This window comes from Phaethon aethereus (assembly GCF_964289735.1).
Source record: "Phaethon aethereus genome assembly, chromosome: 8".
Taxonomy (NCBI): Eukaryota; Metazoa; Chordata; class Aves; order Phaethontiformes; family Phaethontidae; genus Phaethon; species Phaethon aethereus.
The window spans coordinates 24,422,195-24,441,599 of NC_138584.1; the positions used below are offsets into that span (position 1 = coordinate 24,422,195).

General features: G+C 39.6%; 1 protein-coding gene across 1 annotated transcript in view; it reads right to left on the reverse strand.

The window, feature by feature from the left end:
- The window catches only part of EIF2B3 (eukaryotic translation initiation factor 2B subunit gamma), a gene marked incomplete at both ends in the record, with an annotated part of 102,100 nt that overhangs the window by 68,809 nt on the left and 13,886 nt on the right, over positions 1–19,405 (reverse strand). The window contains 2 exons of the mRNA XM_082002712.1: positions 5,763–5,874; positions 11,544–11,703. Of these exons, the coding sequence (XP_081858838.1) occupies positions 5,763–5,874; positions 11,544–11,703 (272 nt within the window). The remainder of the gene's footprint in view (positions 1–5,762; positions 5,875–11,543; positions 11,704–19,405) is intronic.

A 19,405-nucleotide genomic window follows, 5' to 3' on the forward strand; every position in this document is an offset into this window, starting at 1 on the left:
CCCCCACTGAATGAATAAAATAACACGGCAGCAGCAAAACACAGTAAAATCCTGTGGAAGTAACAGTATTAAAAATCAGTAATAGCAGTATATTCTTTAAAATATAAAGTCAATGTCTCATGAACTGCTTTGATACTATGTCCATGTTTATTGTACAAGCATAACATATAAAAGCACTGAATTAAAATGTTTTCCTTATATTTGGCTACACCCACTTTAAAAACAATAAATCATTTAAAAAATACTCCATTTCTGAAGTTGAAGGCTACACTCATCCCCAACATATTTACAGAAAAAGCAGAGCAAGTTGAGCATAATGAAAAGGGCAAACACTGAGAAAATGGATGCCTTTTAGTTACAGCAGCTACTTCTTAGTGAACTGAGAAACTTCCAAACAGGCAAGCAAGACCTCCAAGAGCATCTTGAGAACATCTACTCCCAACTCATGGCTCAAACAACAACTCACAGGCCAACATATTTTCCTGAAATGTTCAGCAAAATCGTCTTTTGTAAAGAACTATGATTAAAGCTACATCAACATTTTTAAAGTGTGGTTATAGTCTGAGAAGTTAGCATGTAAAAATCACACCCTCTTCAACAGGGTGAATTCAATAGACCTAGTTCCCCTGTTTTGATTCGGAGTCAGGTCCACTTGCTTTACTGGCTAAAATAACTTTTTACAACTTTCTAAACTCCTACTAGTACTGTGAAACCAATGCAGTTCTGCGAAGGGGAACCAGATTCTTTTCTGACTTGTGCATTTGCAAAAGGATTATGACCTAAATCAACATATACAATTTCTACTTTTTATGATGGAGGAGTCAGGAAGAACCTGACTTACCTTCTAGATGTTAGTCGGAAAATGTTATTTTTATTTATGAAAAGAGCAGATGTGGACTAACAGGAAAGACATGAAGATCTGTGCATCAGTCCCTAAAAGCCACATTTTAGAGAAAAAAGATATGTCCAACATCTTTCCATGGCATTCCTCAAAATATCACTTGAATACAAAGAAAACTTAGTAATTTTCACTATTAGCAAACTTTTGTTACTGATTTTTCCAACACGGACTGCCACCAAAGCTAATAACTGCATATTCATCATGTAGACAGCTGAGCCCAGCAAAGAGTTTTTGCCTCCTCGTCTGCCCTGAGTTGCTCCTCAGGATTTTGCTACTGAGTTGGGTTATTGCATCCCTCCCTTCCCTGACAGTGGCACTGCCTGTGGGGACCACTCTCTAATGCATGAAGTAAAAAGAACCAAGTTATCAAATTCCTGCTGTTTAGTCTATTAAAAGTAACGCAGCTCATTTTGACACATTGTGGCTTATGAAGTACTCAACCATACATCCATCTGGGGGCAGGCTGGAGGTGGTGGCCCCCTTCACCAGCACAGCTGGACCTGGAAGAAGGCATCTGCCCATGATCTAGTTTAGGATGCTTTACACAGTGGAGCATCTGCCTATACCTGTGTCATTCCCAGCTTTTCTCATGGAAGTAGATTTTAAAAGAAAAAAACCCAAAAGAACCACCATAGGAGTGGCAGAGTATTTCAGAGATACCAATTTCCCAGGGAGGGCAGTTTCAGCGAACAGAAACACTAAAGGAAGTTGCGGTGTGTTTACATATGATCCACTTACTTAAAACAAATTATCAGCAGAAAAAAAAAAAAAAGGCAATATCCCAAGGCAACAGAAAGGAAATCAAGTGTATCAAAGCTATTCCTGAACTCCCATTACCTACCCACTTGGCAACGCTGACTTCTAAAATTGTACTACAGCATTCATTTATACTCTCATGATGCAAGGGGAAAATGAATAAAAAACTTCCCCATCTTACCCCCCCTCTTTTTATTAAACTATCTTAAAAACAGATCTGTATTGTTACTTCAGGGTTACTAATGCTAGTACTGTATATATTTATAGATGAGGTATTCCTTTCTGTCTGAAGCATATGAGGTAATAAGTAGCTGGAATTGTCATGGTGATTTATTAACATATTCTCTGGGAGAAGCCCTGCACCTGCGTCTGTGCAGACAGAACACCCACGAAGGCTGAACTCACCCTTACACAGCCCACAAGATCTTAAAAGGAAATGCTCCAAATTTAGACCTGCTCCAACAGGTGTCTTTTACTGTCTCACTTTGCATGACCATAAATATCAGAGGTGGAGCAAAAAGCTCCCTGTCCATTGTAATCATGCTTTGAAAACAAATACCTTTGCCCCCTCCGAAAGCAAAGGCGGCAGCTATGGAATTCTCATCATTTCCTCACTCCTTCATCCTGCCAAGACCCAAGTCAGAGAGATGTCACCGGCAAAACCAGGCTCCAGAGATGAGCACATAACTTTATTTTTTGCTCTTCAAAGGCCCCTAAACTGGCTCCAAAACTTCCCCAAACCGTATTTCTTTCATTCTAGTATCTCATCTTGCAACTATCTGCCAAAGTGAATGACATGCACAGGCTGTTCATGGCTTTTTATAAGCTCTCATTACCCAAACAGGGAACCATTTCCTTGAAAATGCTTTCCCCAGCAGCATTAGTCTCTCAAGACACCACCAATAAATTTGTCTCCTGGCCCATCCTGATGCACACCAAAATGTGCCTGGATGGATGTATTTGATGCTGTTTTGCACTTGTTTACTGGAGGGAGGATGCTACCTGTGGGACTTGTCATCAGGGTAATTAACGGGGGGGGGAGAGGGGGAAGGACAATTTTAACAGTTGAATGGAAAGCTTTGCCAGATTTGCTCTGGCAAGCAAAGGAGAAAAATCCAGACTTCTTTCTGTGATGTAACACGGAAGGGCATTCTCAAAACCAAAATGGCTATCCACAACTCACAAAACCCCAAAACAGATGAAAACACACAAATCTGGAAAAGAAATCCTAACCAAACTGAGAAAGAGAATAACAGGTTACGCATGAACTTAGAAATCCTATTAAAATGTTTCACTCTAACACTTTTGTTATTACAAAATGCCTGAGTCAAGAGCAAATAAATATTTAATACTTAACAGGTACTCATGAGAATGTGTGTTTTCCCCTGTACCTCCCCACCAGCTGCTCTTTTATGGCAGGAAAGTGAAGAGCGTGAAATCCAATGATAGGAAGAAGGCAAAGGTCAGGAAAAAGGTTTTTCTTCAAGGATTTAAATTAGCGTTCTACAGCTTTGGATGTTTTGTCAACACAACTTCCCTCCTGTGAGAAGGGGAAGCCAAAGGTCCTTTGAACCATTTCTGTATGGGATCTAGATTTTTACCGGTAACAAGATTCCCAGCTTTAAAGAAAAATTCATCTTCCCTCTTCCCATTCCTTTCACCACTCCCTCCCTGTCCCTCCTTCTACTCCCCTCCTTAAAAAGGGAGAGAAAAAAGAAAATAGAAAAAGAAAAGGATCTGAAGAGCAAAACAAGCACTGAAGGAGTTCTAGAGTTCATGTAACAAGACCACCATAGCCCTTCAAAGGGACCATTAAAAGCAAAACAAACAAAAGCAACACCCTCAAGATGTCTATTGTATTTTACAGAGGAACGAATGAGTGTACTGGAAATTCTCCCATCTTCCCACAAAGTCTGTTATTTCATCAAAACAAAGTCCAGACATCAAGAAACAGCCAACATGGTAGCTGAAAGTCAGTCACTTCAAGTGATCCATGAAGAAAAACGAGATTGGGCTTGCTCTTTTTTTTTCCCCCCTTCTTGCTTTACTATGATGTATTAAAAAAAGACTTCAAAGATCATTTTAAGCATCGCTTTTGTTTCTCACATGAGAAAGTCAGGGTTTGAGCAGGTCTAGACAACACAGTGGTTAAAACATCATTAGCTGCCAACACTTTGTCTTCCTAGAGCTCCCACAGTTGTTGCTACCCTGGAATTGCCTCATTTGAAAATATTTGGCAATTTCCATATACTATGTTGCTTCCCTCAGAGCTGCTCCACGATTGTAGCTATGAAACACAGAAAGCACATGAGCATCCACAGCAGGCGGTTTCAGGTGTCAGAGGCTCACCCAGGTGGATACTGGCCCAATGCTTCTGCCTGATGCTTGAGAACACCTTTTTCTTAATTTTTTTTTTCTTCTTTTTAACATTTAGCAGATCTCTCTCTTCATGCTTCTAGACTATCCTATCATCTGTGGGCTTTACTTGGAGGGTGGTTAACACTTTACATTAGCTTTGATAGCTGTGCATATGAAAATGTAAGAAAGACAGGGAGACATACAGATTTTTATCCCATCTGTGTATCACCAACACTACATTTACCAAATCCCACACAGTTATGCTCAAGATGATCTGCTGAAGACAATGTATCTGAACAGGTGTTCCTGAAGGCAAAGTTTTGCCTGCAGAATAAAGCCTGATTAATTTAGCTATAGGGTAACAGGAATGAGAATCCTCTGGTTAGGTGAACGTGTAAAATCAGAGGTCAACTAAGATCACACATGTTACAGCAATTTCCAAGTCGTCATATCACAGCCACTCGCTCGTGCTAGGAGAAAGCCATAAAGACAAGCCTATTACTAACAGTAGATAAAATATTACTCCCTAGCCCAAAATAGATCTATTAGTCTTTATTTGCTCAAAAACACAGAATGCAACAGTGCTGAATTTCCTACGCTATGCAGATCACAGCTACGCTATGCTGTGTATGTACAGAAGGCTTGCCTGCAGCTTGGTCCCTGCCACATCCAAGAAAAACCCAGGTGAGCACCAGTGGGAACACGCTGGGACGGATTCTTTCCATCACAGCAGTTAACACAGGGCTCAGTCTTGACCACCTTCCTTCTAGGGTAATCCGTAAACTCCGGCAGAAGAGGAGTCATCTTTCCATGGGCACAGAGCATCTCCCTTGCATCTGCTAGTGGGATTTTCAAGGAAAGATTACACCTAGCTGTGGCCTACAGCACACACCAGAGGCATTTTCACAGAAAAGATTATCTAGGAGCAGACCCCAGATGTCCATATCCTTGACTTACAAGGTCCACATGGATGAATTTCCCAGCTCTCAGATGGCTGCCCCACAGGTGTCTAATCTCAGAGTTGAAAGTCTGACTGACAGCCTGGGACAGACTACAGGCTGGGTCTGAAGGAGCCAGCAGAGCTTTCCACAAAAAATGTCAAAGTGTGTCCGAGAAAACTAAAATCACTGTACAGAGGAGTGTAAAGAGCAACAAGCCATTTTTCATTCTTCTACTAATGGACACGAATTACACTGTGCAGGAAGCTCAGCTAGTCTGGCATATTTAATAAATCCATCCAAGTGCCCAGTGCAGTTTAATAGTGGATGTAACATGGATTCTCTAATGAATCTTTTTGGGCCTGGAAACACAGCTGAGGTTTCGTGCCTTATATTGCACGAGTGTCATGAAATCCTGAGATCCCTTCTTCAAGATACTCTGTAAATCTGTCTGGGACTCAGCCAATGAGACCAGCATTTCATTTATGGACATAAGTCTATCACTTCTGAATCTCTGTATCTAATCTGTATCTGAACTATAGCAATACTGGCTTCATTTCAAGGAGCATTACCTTTTCTCCATTCCTTTTCTTCCCCTGGAATTTTTCACAATAAAGGTATCAGACAAGCCTGTCAACTTGTTGTAATGATGTAATGAATAATAAAATACTACTCCCTCAATATTGCAAAAGCTGCTTCTTCCTCTTCCCTTCTCATCCTACCATCTCATCTTTAACCATCACTTCTAGTTCACAGTTATTTTCCCCCATCCCAAGTCAAGATTCTATTACAAGGACTCATAAGCTTACTTCTGAAGGATGGATCTTTTAATGACAAGTTCTTCATCCAAGTCAGCTTCATTAGCCATGAAGAGCAATCTTTTTCCTGTGTCATCCACGCCAATGAAGTCACGCTGCTCCACTGAAGTAGAAAATCAAACACAATCATTATACAAGCCTGTCTTAATGCAGGCTGGAAAAACAAATGGGACCACCAACCACCCCCGAAATATGAAATACTAGGTTTCAGACTAACACAGCAAATCAATGAATTTACAAAAGTTATCCACAATATTTATTAACTTCTTTTCAGTTAGGGTAGCTGATACATATCATGACATTAAAAACACTGGCTCTGCAAGCTTTTTGCATCCTTTTTATGAAGATGCCAACTACAGGTCCTGACATGCAACACCCCATCTTGAGCTGTGCTTTCACTTCTCTCGCTTTTTTTTTTTTTTTTTTAAAATAAACAAACTCTGGCTACTTGAATTTACACAACAAACCCAAGGCAAGCAGAGAGTTCTTAAAAATCCAAATGCTTCTTCCTCATCATAAATCACTCCACATTAGAATCTGGTGCTCTGGAGAGGATTATGATTTCAGTTAAGACCTAACTACTTTGCAACTGATCTCCTATTTCAGATAAATACAGATAGCAATAGAAAACCTACATCACATAAACAAACACACATAAAAGTACAGATTATAAGACTCCTAACATTGATGTTTCTGGGTGGGCTAACTTGGTTTAAATATCTATTTATAAAACCTCCAACCAAGAGAATACCTAATAGTCACATATATTATTGTGGCAACTCCCTTCTCCTGAAATCAGTGACTATGCATCAACAGTGACTTTGTTCTACTGAAACATAAAGCATTTCTTTTTGAACAGTTTTCCACAACACCTGAATACAGTGGTGGCAGCTTATTCTAATTTGCACTTTGTGGCATGTTCCATCATTCTGGTGGCAACCATACACTGATCTTTACAGGAACACAAGCTGTACAAGAACGCTATAGTACAGTTCTAACAAAAACCTCTTTTCTCCCACTAAATACTATCATTTTGGGCCAAACTGGCAAATATACAATCTCTTAAGTTCTAAGCCTTTAAGCATGTTGGAGTAACAGCGTGCTCTATAAGTAGTTAATGCTCTAAGATCTTTTCTCAGCCAAACTATTTTAACCCTATTTTCCCCAGTTCAGCTCTATGCCTTATTTTCCTTTTACTTGTTCCTTCAGAGTTACCATAGCAATAACCACTATCAAAATACAGTCAGACCTATGCAGCTGTTGCAAGTTCTCCTAGCAGCCTTTGATCCAAGTCATCAAGCATACCCTCTTCAGAAATCCCCCCATCCCCTCTCAGAAATTAATCATACAGCAAAGAAATACAAAAATAGGCCCGAACATGTAATACTATTACAAATTAAGTACAATTATGTTAAAGCTCACTTGCTGTAAAAACTCAGAAATAAGTCTTGAAAGCAGTGTGGATTCTCATGCTAAGGAGAGCGATAAAGTTTGAGAATAGGGGCGTTAGCCATTGCCACTGCCACCTACCCAGGGTCTCCTGACAGGCTAGAAACGTAACAGTGACAGATTTTCCTCCATCAAAATACCAATACTTCTCTCAAACTTCAGGTCATGGCTGCCCATCTCCTGACTGCTCTTACGGCAGTATATTACAGTGCTATCGCAAAGCTCTATGCAATAACAAAAAGGGAAAAAAAAACTTGATGAAAATGGGACCAGGTACATGACTGCCACCAAACTGGTTTCTCTTCCTTGTGTCATAGGAAAGAGACAGTGAAACCATGTGAGAGCACTATTTTTTTTTTTCACTAGTGGGTGCCAGGTCAGGTTAGGTTTCCTCCTGTACACTGGCAATAAATAGCATTACTTTTGTAATTTAGAAAAGACAAAAGTTATTAGTAAAATCAATTTCCCAGAGATACAAGAGTGCTGTTTTAAATCACACTGGCACTACTTAGTGAGGAAAAAAATAAAATGGAAGAATGAATACATAACTAGTTTATAAAATCCCTGCAAGGAAAATATGAGAAAAATATTAAAGCTGCAGTGATGGTAACTAAAAAAAAATAAAAATCTTTTAAAGTATAAAAATGGAACGCAGGATGTGTTTTGCCTCCTAATGATAGATAAATAAGGATCTGACACAGCTATTGAAATTTATTAATTACCTTAGAAGTTAGATCCCCATCAATTTTGAGGGCTTTAATGACCTAAAGAAATCATGACATCACAAGAGAATGGAAGTTGAGCAATTCACTGATGAGAAGAAATAATTTTCAGTCAGATTTTCTAAAATGCTTTTTTAATCAAACAGAATTAATTGACACTTGGGAAAAAGACACCTTTGTTAAAGATTCAGTATCCCCACCCTTTCAATTAAAGTGAGAGAATGCACACGATGCAGTCTGCAAGACCACCAAGAGGTCTTCTGGCAAACACAGGGAATACCAGTGATGACATGCCTGCTGCTTTCAAGACAAGAAAAACAAGCAGGAAAGAGTCACCATCTCCATCTTTTCTGCCTTTCTTTATACACAGAAAGGTTCAGACACTCTTTTCCACTCAATCCCTTAGCAGGTCATCTTTAAGCATATGGATCCATTCTGGGTGTGTGAATTCCTAACACTCTCTGTTTATTTGCGTTACTACCATTCACTAGCACTCTGCTTTTTTTTTTTTTTTATTGCCATACCTCTTATTGACCAATTAATAGTCTTGTTGGCTTTTTTATTGTTCATATATGATACCCTAAATATAAAAGCCAATGAATTTCACCCTGTAGCATGCAGCTGAGTTATGTCAAGCATTTCAGGAAACCATCAGTGTGAATTTATAGCTGCTTAACACTACAATTCATGCTAATTTAAAAACCGTTCCTTAAATTACAGTTCTTGAATGTTCAATAATATCCCAAAAGCAAATACTTGACATATGTGAAATGAAAGTCTTGTTGCTCCTTCTTAGAAAGTGAATGAATTTGTAGGAACAGTAAAACAATGAATAATGCTCCAAACAGATCTAGTGGCTCATCAGGATTAAGGATCCATTTCCTAATACTAACACTTGAACAGTACAGTGCAAGTACATAGAAACGTATTTGTCACAATTTAGAGAAGGAGCTAATAGTGCCACATACTATGAAAAGCTGCCTTCTTCCCAAAGCAGCAAATCCCAAACACATTCCATGTTAATATCTTGTCTTCAGCTGCTTACAAGCTTCATCAAATTTTAACTATTTGGGATGAAATTTCCAATGCCAGGTGCTTGCCTTAAAAGGAACATTTGGAAAACTTCAGCAAAAACAGTTCAGCTGCTTCTAAGGCTAAAGGGAAAAAAAAGTGTTTAGCCTAAGCTTAAACAGTTAGGTGGCCCTCTGGTATCCCAGTTCTTTGGAGACGCAGCATGACGACATTCAGTAAGCACTGCTGACCTGTGTATCAGGAGTGTACTTTTTGCCATCCGACTCCACAACAAATCTTTGAAAACTGGAGTTTCGTGTTCTCTTTCAAGACATCTATTTTTGCTGCAAAAATTTCTGCATATTTTAGTTTTAAGGAAAGGTTGTTTCAGTTCCTCAGCTCCTAGAACTGATCAAATAGCAGGTGCCATCTAAAGTCTCTGTACTATCAGGTGGTACAAGCAAAACACACAAGCCATGAGGCTCCAGAGCCATGCTGTGATGACTGCTCCAGGGGAAAGAGCTTGATCTGCAGTGGTTTTGCAACCTGATTTTTACAAGGAAATAAAACTTACAAGCTCACAAGGATCAGGGGAAAGAAAAGCATAAAAATGAGTACTCTGCAAGACAGGCTGGAAGGGAGAGACAGTAGTCTCTGAAAACTGGTGGAAATTGGGACTGTCATTGAAAGGACACTAGACTACAGAGACAGCAGTCAGAAGAAAAAAACAAAGCTGGCTATGGCCAGATAAATGAAGCAGGTCGAGGAGGAGAAGTCAGAATTGGAACAGGGGATGGGACTGGTAGTGAAAGAAGAGTAATACATGACAAAGAGAAGCTGGACTCTGACAAGGATGCTTGAAGGAGCAGACTAAGCAAAGAGAACAAGAATGGAAGCTGGTGGTGGCAAGAAGCCAGCATGGGAAAGGAGATACGGATGAGCTAGGACAACGCTGACAGCAATGGGGTGCATTCAGTCAAGTAGGAATAAAAGTCAGGAGGGTCTAATGCTCCCTAAAATGTACTGTCCCTCCCCAGAACCTGGAGAAAAAAACCCAAAATTCCCCAGGCTCGGCACTCCCCTGCTTTTAGCAAATGACTGAAAAAGGTCTGGTAGTACACATGTCTCATCCAAGGCAGTTCATAGACAAGAACTTACTAGACTATCCATGACGGCTCAAGTAGAGTAGTTTTGAGCGGGAGACCTTAGCATCCAGCCCCACAGAAAAACACTGTGGGTGTCAAAACACTTCCATATGATGGAATTTTAATGTTTTCAAGTTTGGTCTTTTACAGATCTAAGAAATCATACACAAATTTTAACAAGTCATATAGGAAGAGTAACGCTACAAAGTCAACCACACAGACATTAAAAAACAAGCCAATTAAGAATGCATGTGCAACCTGGTGTGTTTACATTTACAAAGAGTCTTCAGATGATCTTGTTTATCCTTATAGATCTCCTCACCCTCATCCTGCTCAGAGCTCACGTACTGGGCAGCTCTATGATGTTTAACCACAGACACATTAGTTTATAACTCCTGAATGCTCAACTCTGTGGCTGTAGTAGTGCTCTTGACAATGTTTTATGTGCCATTATCACAGAGGGGTTTAGAGCTGTTTGAGAGTCCAAGTCCTAAATGCTTTCAGCCCTACTATCCTTACACTTTGCTCCAGAAAGTCTTTTCATGCAGAGTCTAAGAAGCTTTCTGTTAAAAACACATTTCCTCCACTTTCAGACACACACAGAGTCCAACTCTTGGCTTGCATTCCACTCCTCTCTCAAACAGTTTGAAGCTACGCTTTCTTATTCGTATTACTGTAATGCCTCTGAGCTTTAATCATGGACCAGTACCCACTAAGCTGGCAATAATCAAGCCTCAGCAATTTAAGAGATATCATTAAAAGAAAATGAGAGGTATGGTATGGGAACAACTGTATGATATTTGGTACTTTTAGCATATAAGTAATATGGGGATAATAGCCCTGCCCTGCCTTACAGCAGTGTTGTGAGAGTAGATACATTAAAGATTACAAGGCACTAACTAAGATATTATGGTAAGAGGGACAAGATAAGCATCTAACCAAGTCCTTGAAATCAGTGGGAGTTTTGCCTAGCAAAAGCCTCCTGGATGTGATCTCAGAAGAGTAATTCAGTACATACCATGAGAGTGGAGAACTTTTCTAGAAGTATTTGTTACCCATCTAGCACTGGTCCCTTCAGTCAATGGTAAAATTCCCAGCTATAATCTGGCTGATGCTTAGTGCTCCTGAAAAGCCTAACGGTTTTAATGTTCATATGTAACAAAAATTTAGGGTTTGATCCAAAACTCACTGAAGTCACCTGGAGCTTTTCCCTTAACTCTTGTGAGCTTTGGATCAGAGCCTGCAAGATTACATGAGTCTAATACTTAATTCTGAGCTGGAAAAAAACAAGTCACAGCCCCACCAGGGAATCTGAGGAAAACCAGGGTATCTATATGGTTTTTTTATTTCTTTTGCTCTAGGACTGATAACTAAACATATCATACATACCAGTGGTTTCTCTATAATTGATTAATAAATAAATATATGTATTCCTATCTACATACCTGGCTTTTTTTTCCCTTTCTGTCCTGGTACCACGTCTGTGGATTCATGAGTTTTCTTCATCAACATGGAGAGAGTAGCATCATGAGTCCGAAAGAGATCCACAACTTTATATAAATCAATATCTGTAATCAGATCGCAGCTCAACACCAAGACATCAGTCTGTCAAAGAAGAAAAAAAAAAAAAACCACCACAAACCCTTCAGAAATACAAATGACCACATAAGGATTAGCATTTGAAGACTCAACAACAAATATACCCGTAACTTTTTTTTTTTTTTTTTAAATTTAAAAAACAGAAGGTCAGCCATACTCTGCAAAAATAGTTACTGGTTTGTACCAGTTCACTTTTCTCGAGTCCTGCTGTTACTGAATTAGTTGTTTGGTTAATGCTTATCCAGCTCTGGACCTTAAAGAATATGTGACCATCTAAACTGCCATCATCTGCTCCTAAGGGAAGGAACCGGGACACAGGAGCCACAGCTTTCAAGACTGCTGTGAAATTCTGCAGTATTTACAACAACTACTTTCAGTTATATAATGATGCTGAAAAGAAATCTTTCTGAAGAAGTCTTTTTTAGCTGAGTTTGCATCTGGCTACAAACCACTGGAAAAGATATTTGTACTATGTTATTTTATCGAGGGAAAAAAAAGCAAAGACTATCTAGGATGTGATTTACTCAGTAATTGCACTGCGATGGTGGGCTCAGTTTAGAAATACATTTCCTAAAACCAGCAATACCCCATATAAAAAAAAAAAAAAAAAAAGAGGAAGTTAGGTCCTATTTAATAACAGGCTTGTATTTAATTTTGATCTCAAAGGATTCCAAAGTGCCTTACAAAGTATTTAAGAGAACTGCTGCATCTATCACAGAAACATTGTCACATATTGAGTGAGATGTAGCAGCTTCATTAACCATGCACACTATCAATAGACTGGCTAAAAACTCTTACTTAGAAACAATTTTTTGTATTTCACATGGGTTGTGGAATATACTGCCAAAAATCCACTAGTTTGGCAATTATCTTCATTTAAACTAATCCTAACATAATATTTGCTCAGCATGGCCTACAGAAAAGTGGCACGTTTCCGCTTTATTTTTTGTTAATGATCAACCTTCTAAACATGTCTCAAGAAAATAGTGTTTCTTTCTTGACATCTTACCATTTTCACTTTCTGTGCTACCCTTACTACGGTAAGCCTCTCTGCACAGTGTGACATGGCTTCCTAGTTTTGTCTTTTTAAAAGACTTTATTAAATAAGTAGGGCACTAGAAAATATTTGTTAAAATCCGAGTCAATAACTCATGGAGGTTCAGTAATTCTACCTTTACTTTTGAAAACCATGTTGGTTCAAAGCAAACTAGTTCAGCATTGACCTTTTACTACAGAAAGGTTTATTACAGAAAGGTTTGCTTTACAGACTTTTAATCTAATACTAGGAGATTCCACATTGTAGGTGAGACTAACTGAAGTCTGGTATTTACATTATTTGACAGGTTCTCCTACAAATGTTAGGCAGTTTCACATGTTTACTAATAAGTCATTGGAATTCATCATGTCACAAACTGTTAGAGCTGCTGATTTGGCATGCTGTGCAAAAGGTCAAGCTCTTCAATTTTCATCTGATTTCTCCCCACTTTACTGAGAAACACCTGGCTGCTTTACAGGAAAGAACAATGTACAGGTTGAGAATTTTAGACATTCAAAACCTGACTTGAATCTCCCCTTTTAACATATTTTCAAAACATGTATTTTATATTACAGTTTTGCCCAGGAGAAGTGCTTTAATTATCACTTCTCTAAAACAAACAACATGCACACATTGGGAAAAAAAACCAACCCAAACCACTAAAGCAAGCAGCCCAGCACTCTGGAGCAGCCTTGCCCCAGCATTCCAGTATGTACAAAGAAAGTAAGACAAAAATTCAACTTGGTATGGAAGTACATCTCTTGCTTCATAACTGTAAATAGTGAAGAAACACATATTTAATATCTTGGAAAATCCTGCAAAATTTACACCTATTCTGTTTTTACAAGAACACAAATGAGCTACAATATTTGCAGAAAAGGCCAAAAGGTATCCAAGAACCATATAAATAAGACTTGTACTTTTCAAGCTGAGTTTGTTGAAGGAAGAGATCTCCAGCTTCAAATATAAATGCACTCACTCCAGTGGTGAAAATATGAAATAATAAAGAGAAAGAGACGGATGCACCAATGGACTTATCCTAAGGAACAAGTATCTGGACTTGTGAAATAATTACAAGGTTTGTCTTACATTTTACTAAATGCTTTAATCTGTCACTATAGCAAAAACCCAACAAGCGTTTCATAGTTGTGAACAGGCTCCTAGGTTTTTTCTCCTCACTATAGAACAAGCTTTTTTGCAAAAACTGAATGCAAGACCCCTGAGGAGCATACGGGAACAGAACCACCAAATGTCTGGTTGCCATCTGTTCTACCCATTTACTCTCCCAATATGTAAATAAACGTCAGTGAGCACAGGGACCAGTGAAACACACAGTTGCTCTGTAAAGCCCACATTTCTGCCTCTCCTCCTGATGAGCAGAGCAGTGGCCTCACAAGCACGCTGAGAATACACCATGAAAGGCTCTTTTGGGACTTGACAGCCTCCCCTTTGAAACACCACCCCCCTCATAAATAAAGCCCTCACTGTCTAATGGATGCACTTTTTTCCAGTGTACAACTCCTGAACGAATAAACTAATGGCTGAATGAAAAAATAAACTATCCTAGAACCCTAGCAGAAGTGTGTGTTTTCCTTTACGTTTTTAGGGTGGGTGTAGAAGAAAGAAAATAAATGGCAGAGCTTGTGGGTTTTTTTATATATATACATGCCAAATAAATACAGTGCACCTTTCGCAATGAGCCACTGATACAAAGAAGAGAAGTACGTACTTACTACATGCACTCACGTGCTAACAAGGGGTATGTGAACATACTTGACTTCATGAATTATGCAAACACCTAAGTACACACACACACACACATACACATCTCTTAATGAAATACATGTAACAATGATTACATCAACCCCAAACTATTATACAAACAGATGATAAGAATCAACATGAACTGATTAAAAAACACCCAGCAAGCACACAACCCAAGCAGAACCACTGCAAAGGAAGGAAAATGCATGCACAAATGCACTCTCAACACCCATTACAACCATGGGAAGCACAAGGTAAAGGTCTTAACTCAAGGAGGACCATCTAATGGATGGAGCATGAAACAAATGCTTGGAATTTCTGGCATTTTCCTGCTCTGCCCAACTTGATACAGGCCTTTTTGTTTACTACTTTTATGACACAGAGGAGCCCTCGTCACAGACCAGGGCTCTACCACAGAAGCTGCTATACAGGCCAGGTGAAAATACCATCAAGCGTAAGAAAAGAGAACAGCAAATGACTTTCGGTTGGGCAACACAAGGAAACACTGCAGTGCTCCTCAGGTATAGGGACAGCAGGCCTAGCTTGCTGTTAGCACAGCACACATTTTTTGTAAGCATCGCAAGAGCCACAGAAAAGACAAGGAGAATATGACACTCCTTGGAAGAGTCACTTGTGCCTCAGTAATCCCATTTAACCTCAGATTTGCAATTTATGCACTCAAATTCAGAATTTAGACTTTGCTGCTGATCAGTGGAGAAAAACAAGGCCTTGCAAAGATCATGCCACCTATGATCCAAGCGTCAGGGAGATGTTTCTCTGTCCCTACTGACCATGGATGGAACATAGGCTGTTCAGTCAAGTACATCAACATGGCACATAAGGTCTCCAGATCTCTGCTCTCCCTTTCTAAGACTGCCTAACAGCACTTCACCATCAAACATTTCTGAGCTGTGAGATGCTCAGATATTATGAGATAACTTACATACTCAATCTGGAGAAATAAAACAGTGTAACATAAAACATAAAGAGATTTATACAAAATAGAGGAAAAAAAACAGTAAAGAAAAAATCCTCAAACCCAACATGTCAACAATTATATTAAACCCAGCACAATATGGAAAATCTACACAAAAACAAGACCAAAAAGCAGAATGTTTCAAGAACTCAGTTCAAGACAACTGATTTAAAAATAGAAAACATGTTTTCAATGGAGCTAATTCATACCACAGATCAAAAGATGGATGCAATTATATGGTGTAATATACCAGTATTTAAAAAAAAAAAAAAGCCTTGGACTTTCTCACACCCTGTATACAAAGGCAATGCTAAAAACTCTTTTACATTCAGCAATAATTGCTGGATTCCTCTATTCAAACAGGAGATATCAAGGTTACCACAGATAGCTGGCAGCAAATGATGACTTTTTAGCGGTATTCACTATGCTTTTTCTATCAAGTATAGCCAAGGGCAGGACCTCGTAGCCTAAACTGCTGAGGGCCTCAAAAACTGCAGACTAGAAAATGAGAAAACATGTGTTGCAAGGAAATCTCTAATTTGAACAAAATCAGCCTCAAGAGAAAGAGGAAAACAAATGTCAGATTGTATTATAAACAGAAAAGAAGCAAAATATCCACAAGCAGTAGAACCAGCTCCTAACAGAACTGAAGACAGACAAAACATTGAAGTGAAATGCTAAGAGTTTCCAATTGCAAAGTATTACAGCTGAGACTTTGACAGGAAAAGAAAAAAAAAATTGAGAGATTAGATAAGACTCTGTTCCTACACTCAGTCTAAGTTAACACATGCACAGAGAACTTTGCATCACTTCCTGTGGTGTCACCATACAACAGGGGAGAGAGGAACAAGTTATAATTACTGCTGGAATTAAGACTGAGAGTTTTATACACAATAGCCTGGAACTTCACCCACATGTTGCATTAACAGTGGGGTTTGTGTGTAATGCTTTTATTATTCTAAAGAGTGGGAAGGGAAAGAACAGTTTGGCTGTGGGCAAGCATTTTGATTGCTTGTTAGCATGCTCCAGGCAAAGCCAAAGATTGCTCCTAGCAATTGCATTACTCACCACTCTTCAGATCAGTAACTTACATCCAAGGCTTTAGAGAATCCCTTTTTATCTCAGTCTCCATTAAGAGTCCTCCAATTTCCACACCTGTGACCTCTTTGAAGCTCTACGGCTGTTGCTGTAACTGAAGCAGGGAACCTCATTTATTTTTTGATGTCTGTAGGATCTTGTTAGCTACCAACTGAAACGGCTGCCTTTCGCTGGGAATTCCCGCTCTGCTTTTGTAATGTCCTTCATAGCAAGATTCAGAAGAAAATCATGGTTTAGTCCTTTGTTAGCAGACATGAAGCATATACCTACTGTGCACTCACATGAAGCATTTACCTACTGTGCGCTCATCCTGCAGCAGCAAGTTTGCTGTAGACCGGCACCTTAAAACTCTTCTAAGGATAGAGGGCAGTGGAGGCACAGGATGTCCCCCAAGCAGAAATCCAGCAGCAATCTCTCCTCATTAAGAGGGAAGAAACTTTTTGTTTTTTAAAGACAGTGTGTAATGTGAAAGAGGCTTCCTTTTTCTTTAAAAAAAAAAAAAAAAAAAAAGAAAACAGAAAAGTCTAATGCGGGAGCCAAGGGAGTCTCTTCTAATTTCTTGGATGGCCCTGAATTCATCAGGTGAGGATATCCTAAGGCAATGTGAATGCCTTCACATACGTAACCTGTCAGCATCACTGTTTATCTTCTCAAAGAAAGCTGGAAGAAAGATGCCAGAAGCTGGGGAGGAGACTTAACCCCAGTACCATCATATGGCTCATCCTGTGTGTTATATCAGATGGGATCATACAATGACAACACCATTTTAGGTTATCTTTGTATCTCAAGAGCTACCATCCAAAATCAATATTTTTTAATTTACATACATATAAGCTAAGAACAGGAAAGATATTCAAGCCCGGAAGGCATCCTGTCTCCTCCCAGGAGGAAGTCTTGGTACCTATTGCTCAAACTGACACATGAGGTAGAAAAGGGTAATTTACAGTTATCAGCAACCAAAAGCAGAAGTTTAGAGATGAACACAAGTTCATAAGCTTATTAAGAACGTTTTCAAAGCAGGACTTTGATATTATGACACTGAACGGTAAATCTGGTCTGGAACATAAACTTTGCAATCCACATTCTCCTCTGGTTTCAACTACTGCAATTTTATCCTACTCACATGGTACTCCAAAAATCATTTTCCTAGCTTCCTCCTCCAACCACATCACCCTTCTTTGCCAGTTCCATTTTCTGTCACATCAAGCACAGGTTTTTTACGCTCCTTTTAATAGCCTATCCCTTCCACTCACCATTCACTTACCAAGTCTATTTCTGCTTTACATCAATAAAGGATGCCAGCTCTATTACCTACTTCTGCCTCCTAAAGGACATGGTTTTAGCCTCTGCTGTCTTTTTTTTTCTTTTTAGTAAAGAAATCTGCTGCCCTTACACTTACACAAAACTGACAACTATAAGGCTATCAGTATGCCAGGGCACTAGACTGATACACTGACACATATTATCCTGTCTTGCTAGGCTCTCTCATTTGTCTGAGGCCAGGCGTCATCCCCTGGGTTTGTGTCCAGATCCAAAGCATGCCACAGAGGAGACTCTTTTTTCCCCCATCTAACAGCATCCAGAAAGTGTGCACCATCACTCACAAGAGCCATGCGTACAAAAGCTCAGGGAGGCACCCCGTAACCCAAGCACTGAATTCACCAGTTCATGGAGGGTGAGCCTGGCAAGCTGAATTCTCCCTTGGCTCAACGCACTGCATGGACAGATCCCTTCTTCACAGGCAGGAGAACTACAGAAACAAATGGCACTCTCCTCGTCACTCCTATTCCTGGAAGGCAGGTTTCCAGGACTACCTGGACGGCAGCACTACCAGACCTGCTGCGCAGCTGATCTTGGACTCTGCCTCATATGAGCAGAAAGGAGAACGCCGCAGTCAGGCTCCAATCTCAACAGCAGCAGCGCAGGCAGGCTTGCTGCCAAAGCCCAGAGCTCAAGCCCAGGCTTAACACTTAATGTAAGCAGAGCCTTAGGCAGTCAGGTGCTGTAGTCATACAAACAATAATAATAAAAAGTAGTCCTAATGGAGCTCAACAGGCTCAACTTATTGAAGAGAAGTAAGTTTGCCCACAGCCCGCAATTACCTAAACAGCAGAAGATCTCTCAGCAACATAACAAAAAGCAGGCATGACTGGATTAGTGGCTAGAAATCAGTATACAACGTAGAAATAAAAGGCAAAGTGCTTTAAGAGAAAGAATAAATATCAGCTGGAATAAAATACCAAAGGATATAATAGACTCTTCATCTACAAGAACATATGAATAAAGACTTGCTATCTTTCAGAAACACGTCCACTAAGTCATCCATAAGTTTTGGGGCTAACAGCCCTAATTACTGTGTGCAAATTGCCTTACAGCCCAGAGGATCATAATGGTTCCTTGCAGTCTCCCACCAGATCATAAATGAAACTCAAGACATACAGCATGTGTCCTCAGGAATCATTCTGCCATCCCACAGCTAGTATCAGAATGATCTTAAATTAAAAAAATGGTGTGAAACTCTCTCCAAGGTCAAACCAAGTCATTACCAGTTTCAGCTCTGCTCCAACAGAAACACCAAGACCTAATCTGCTCCACAAAGCGCAGCCTCAGCAGAACCTCAACACAAGAGTCACAGCTCAATGGCACTGCCATTTTATACTAGCCTTAACTGAATGGAGCGTCCACATTGATGAAATCCTATTAGCTTTGTTCAAGTGGTTTTCTCCTGTAAAAACAAATCATGCTATGTTACATAAAAGTACTGTTTTGAAACGTAGATTCCTATACTATCCTCCATGCAATGCTATTTTCTCCTTTAGCACCTCTCCAATTTT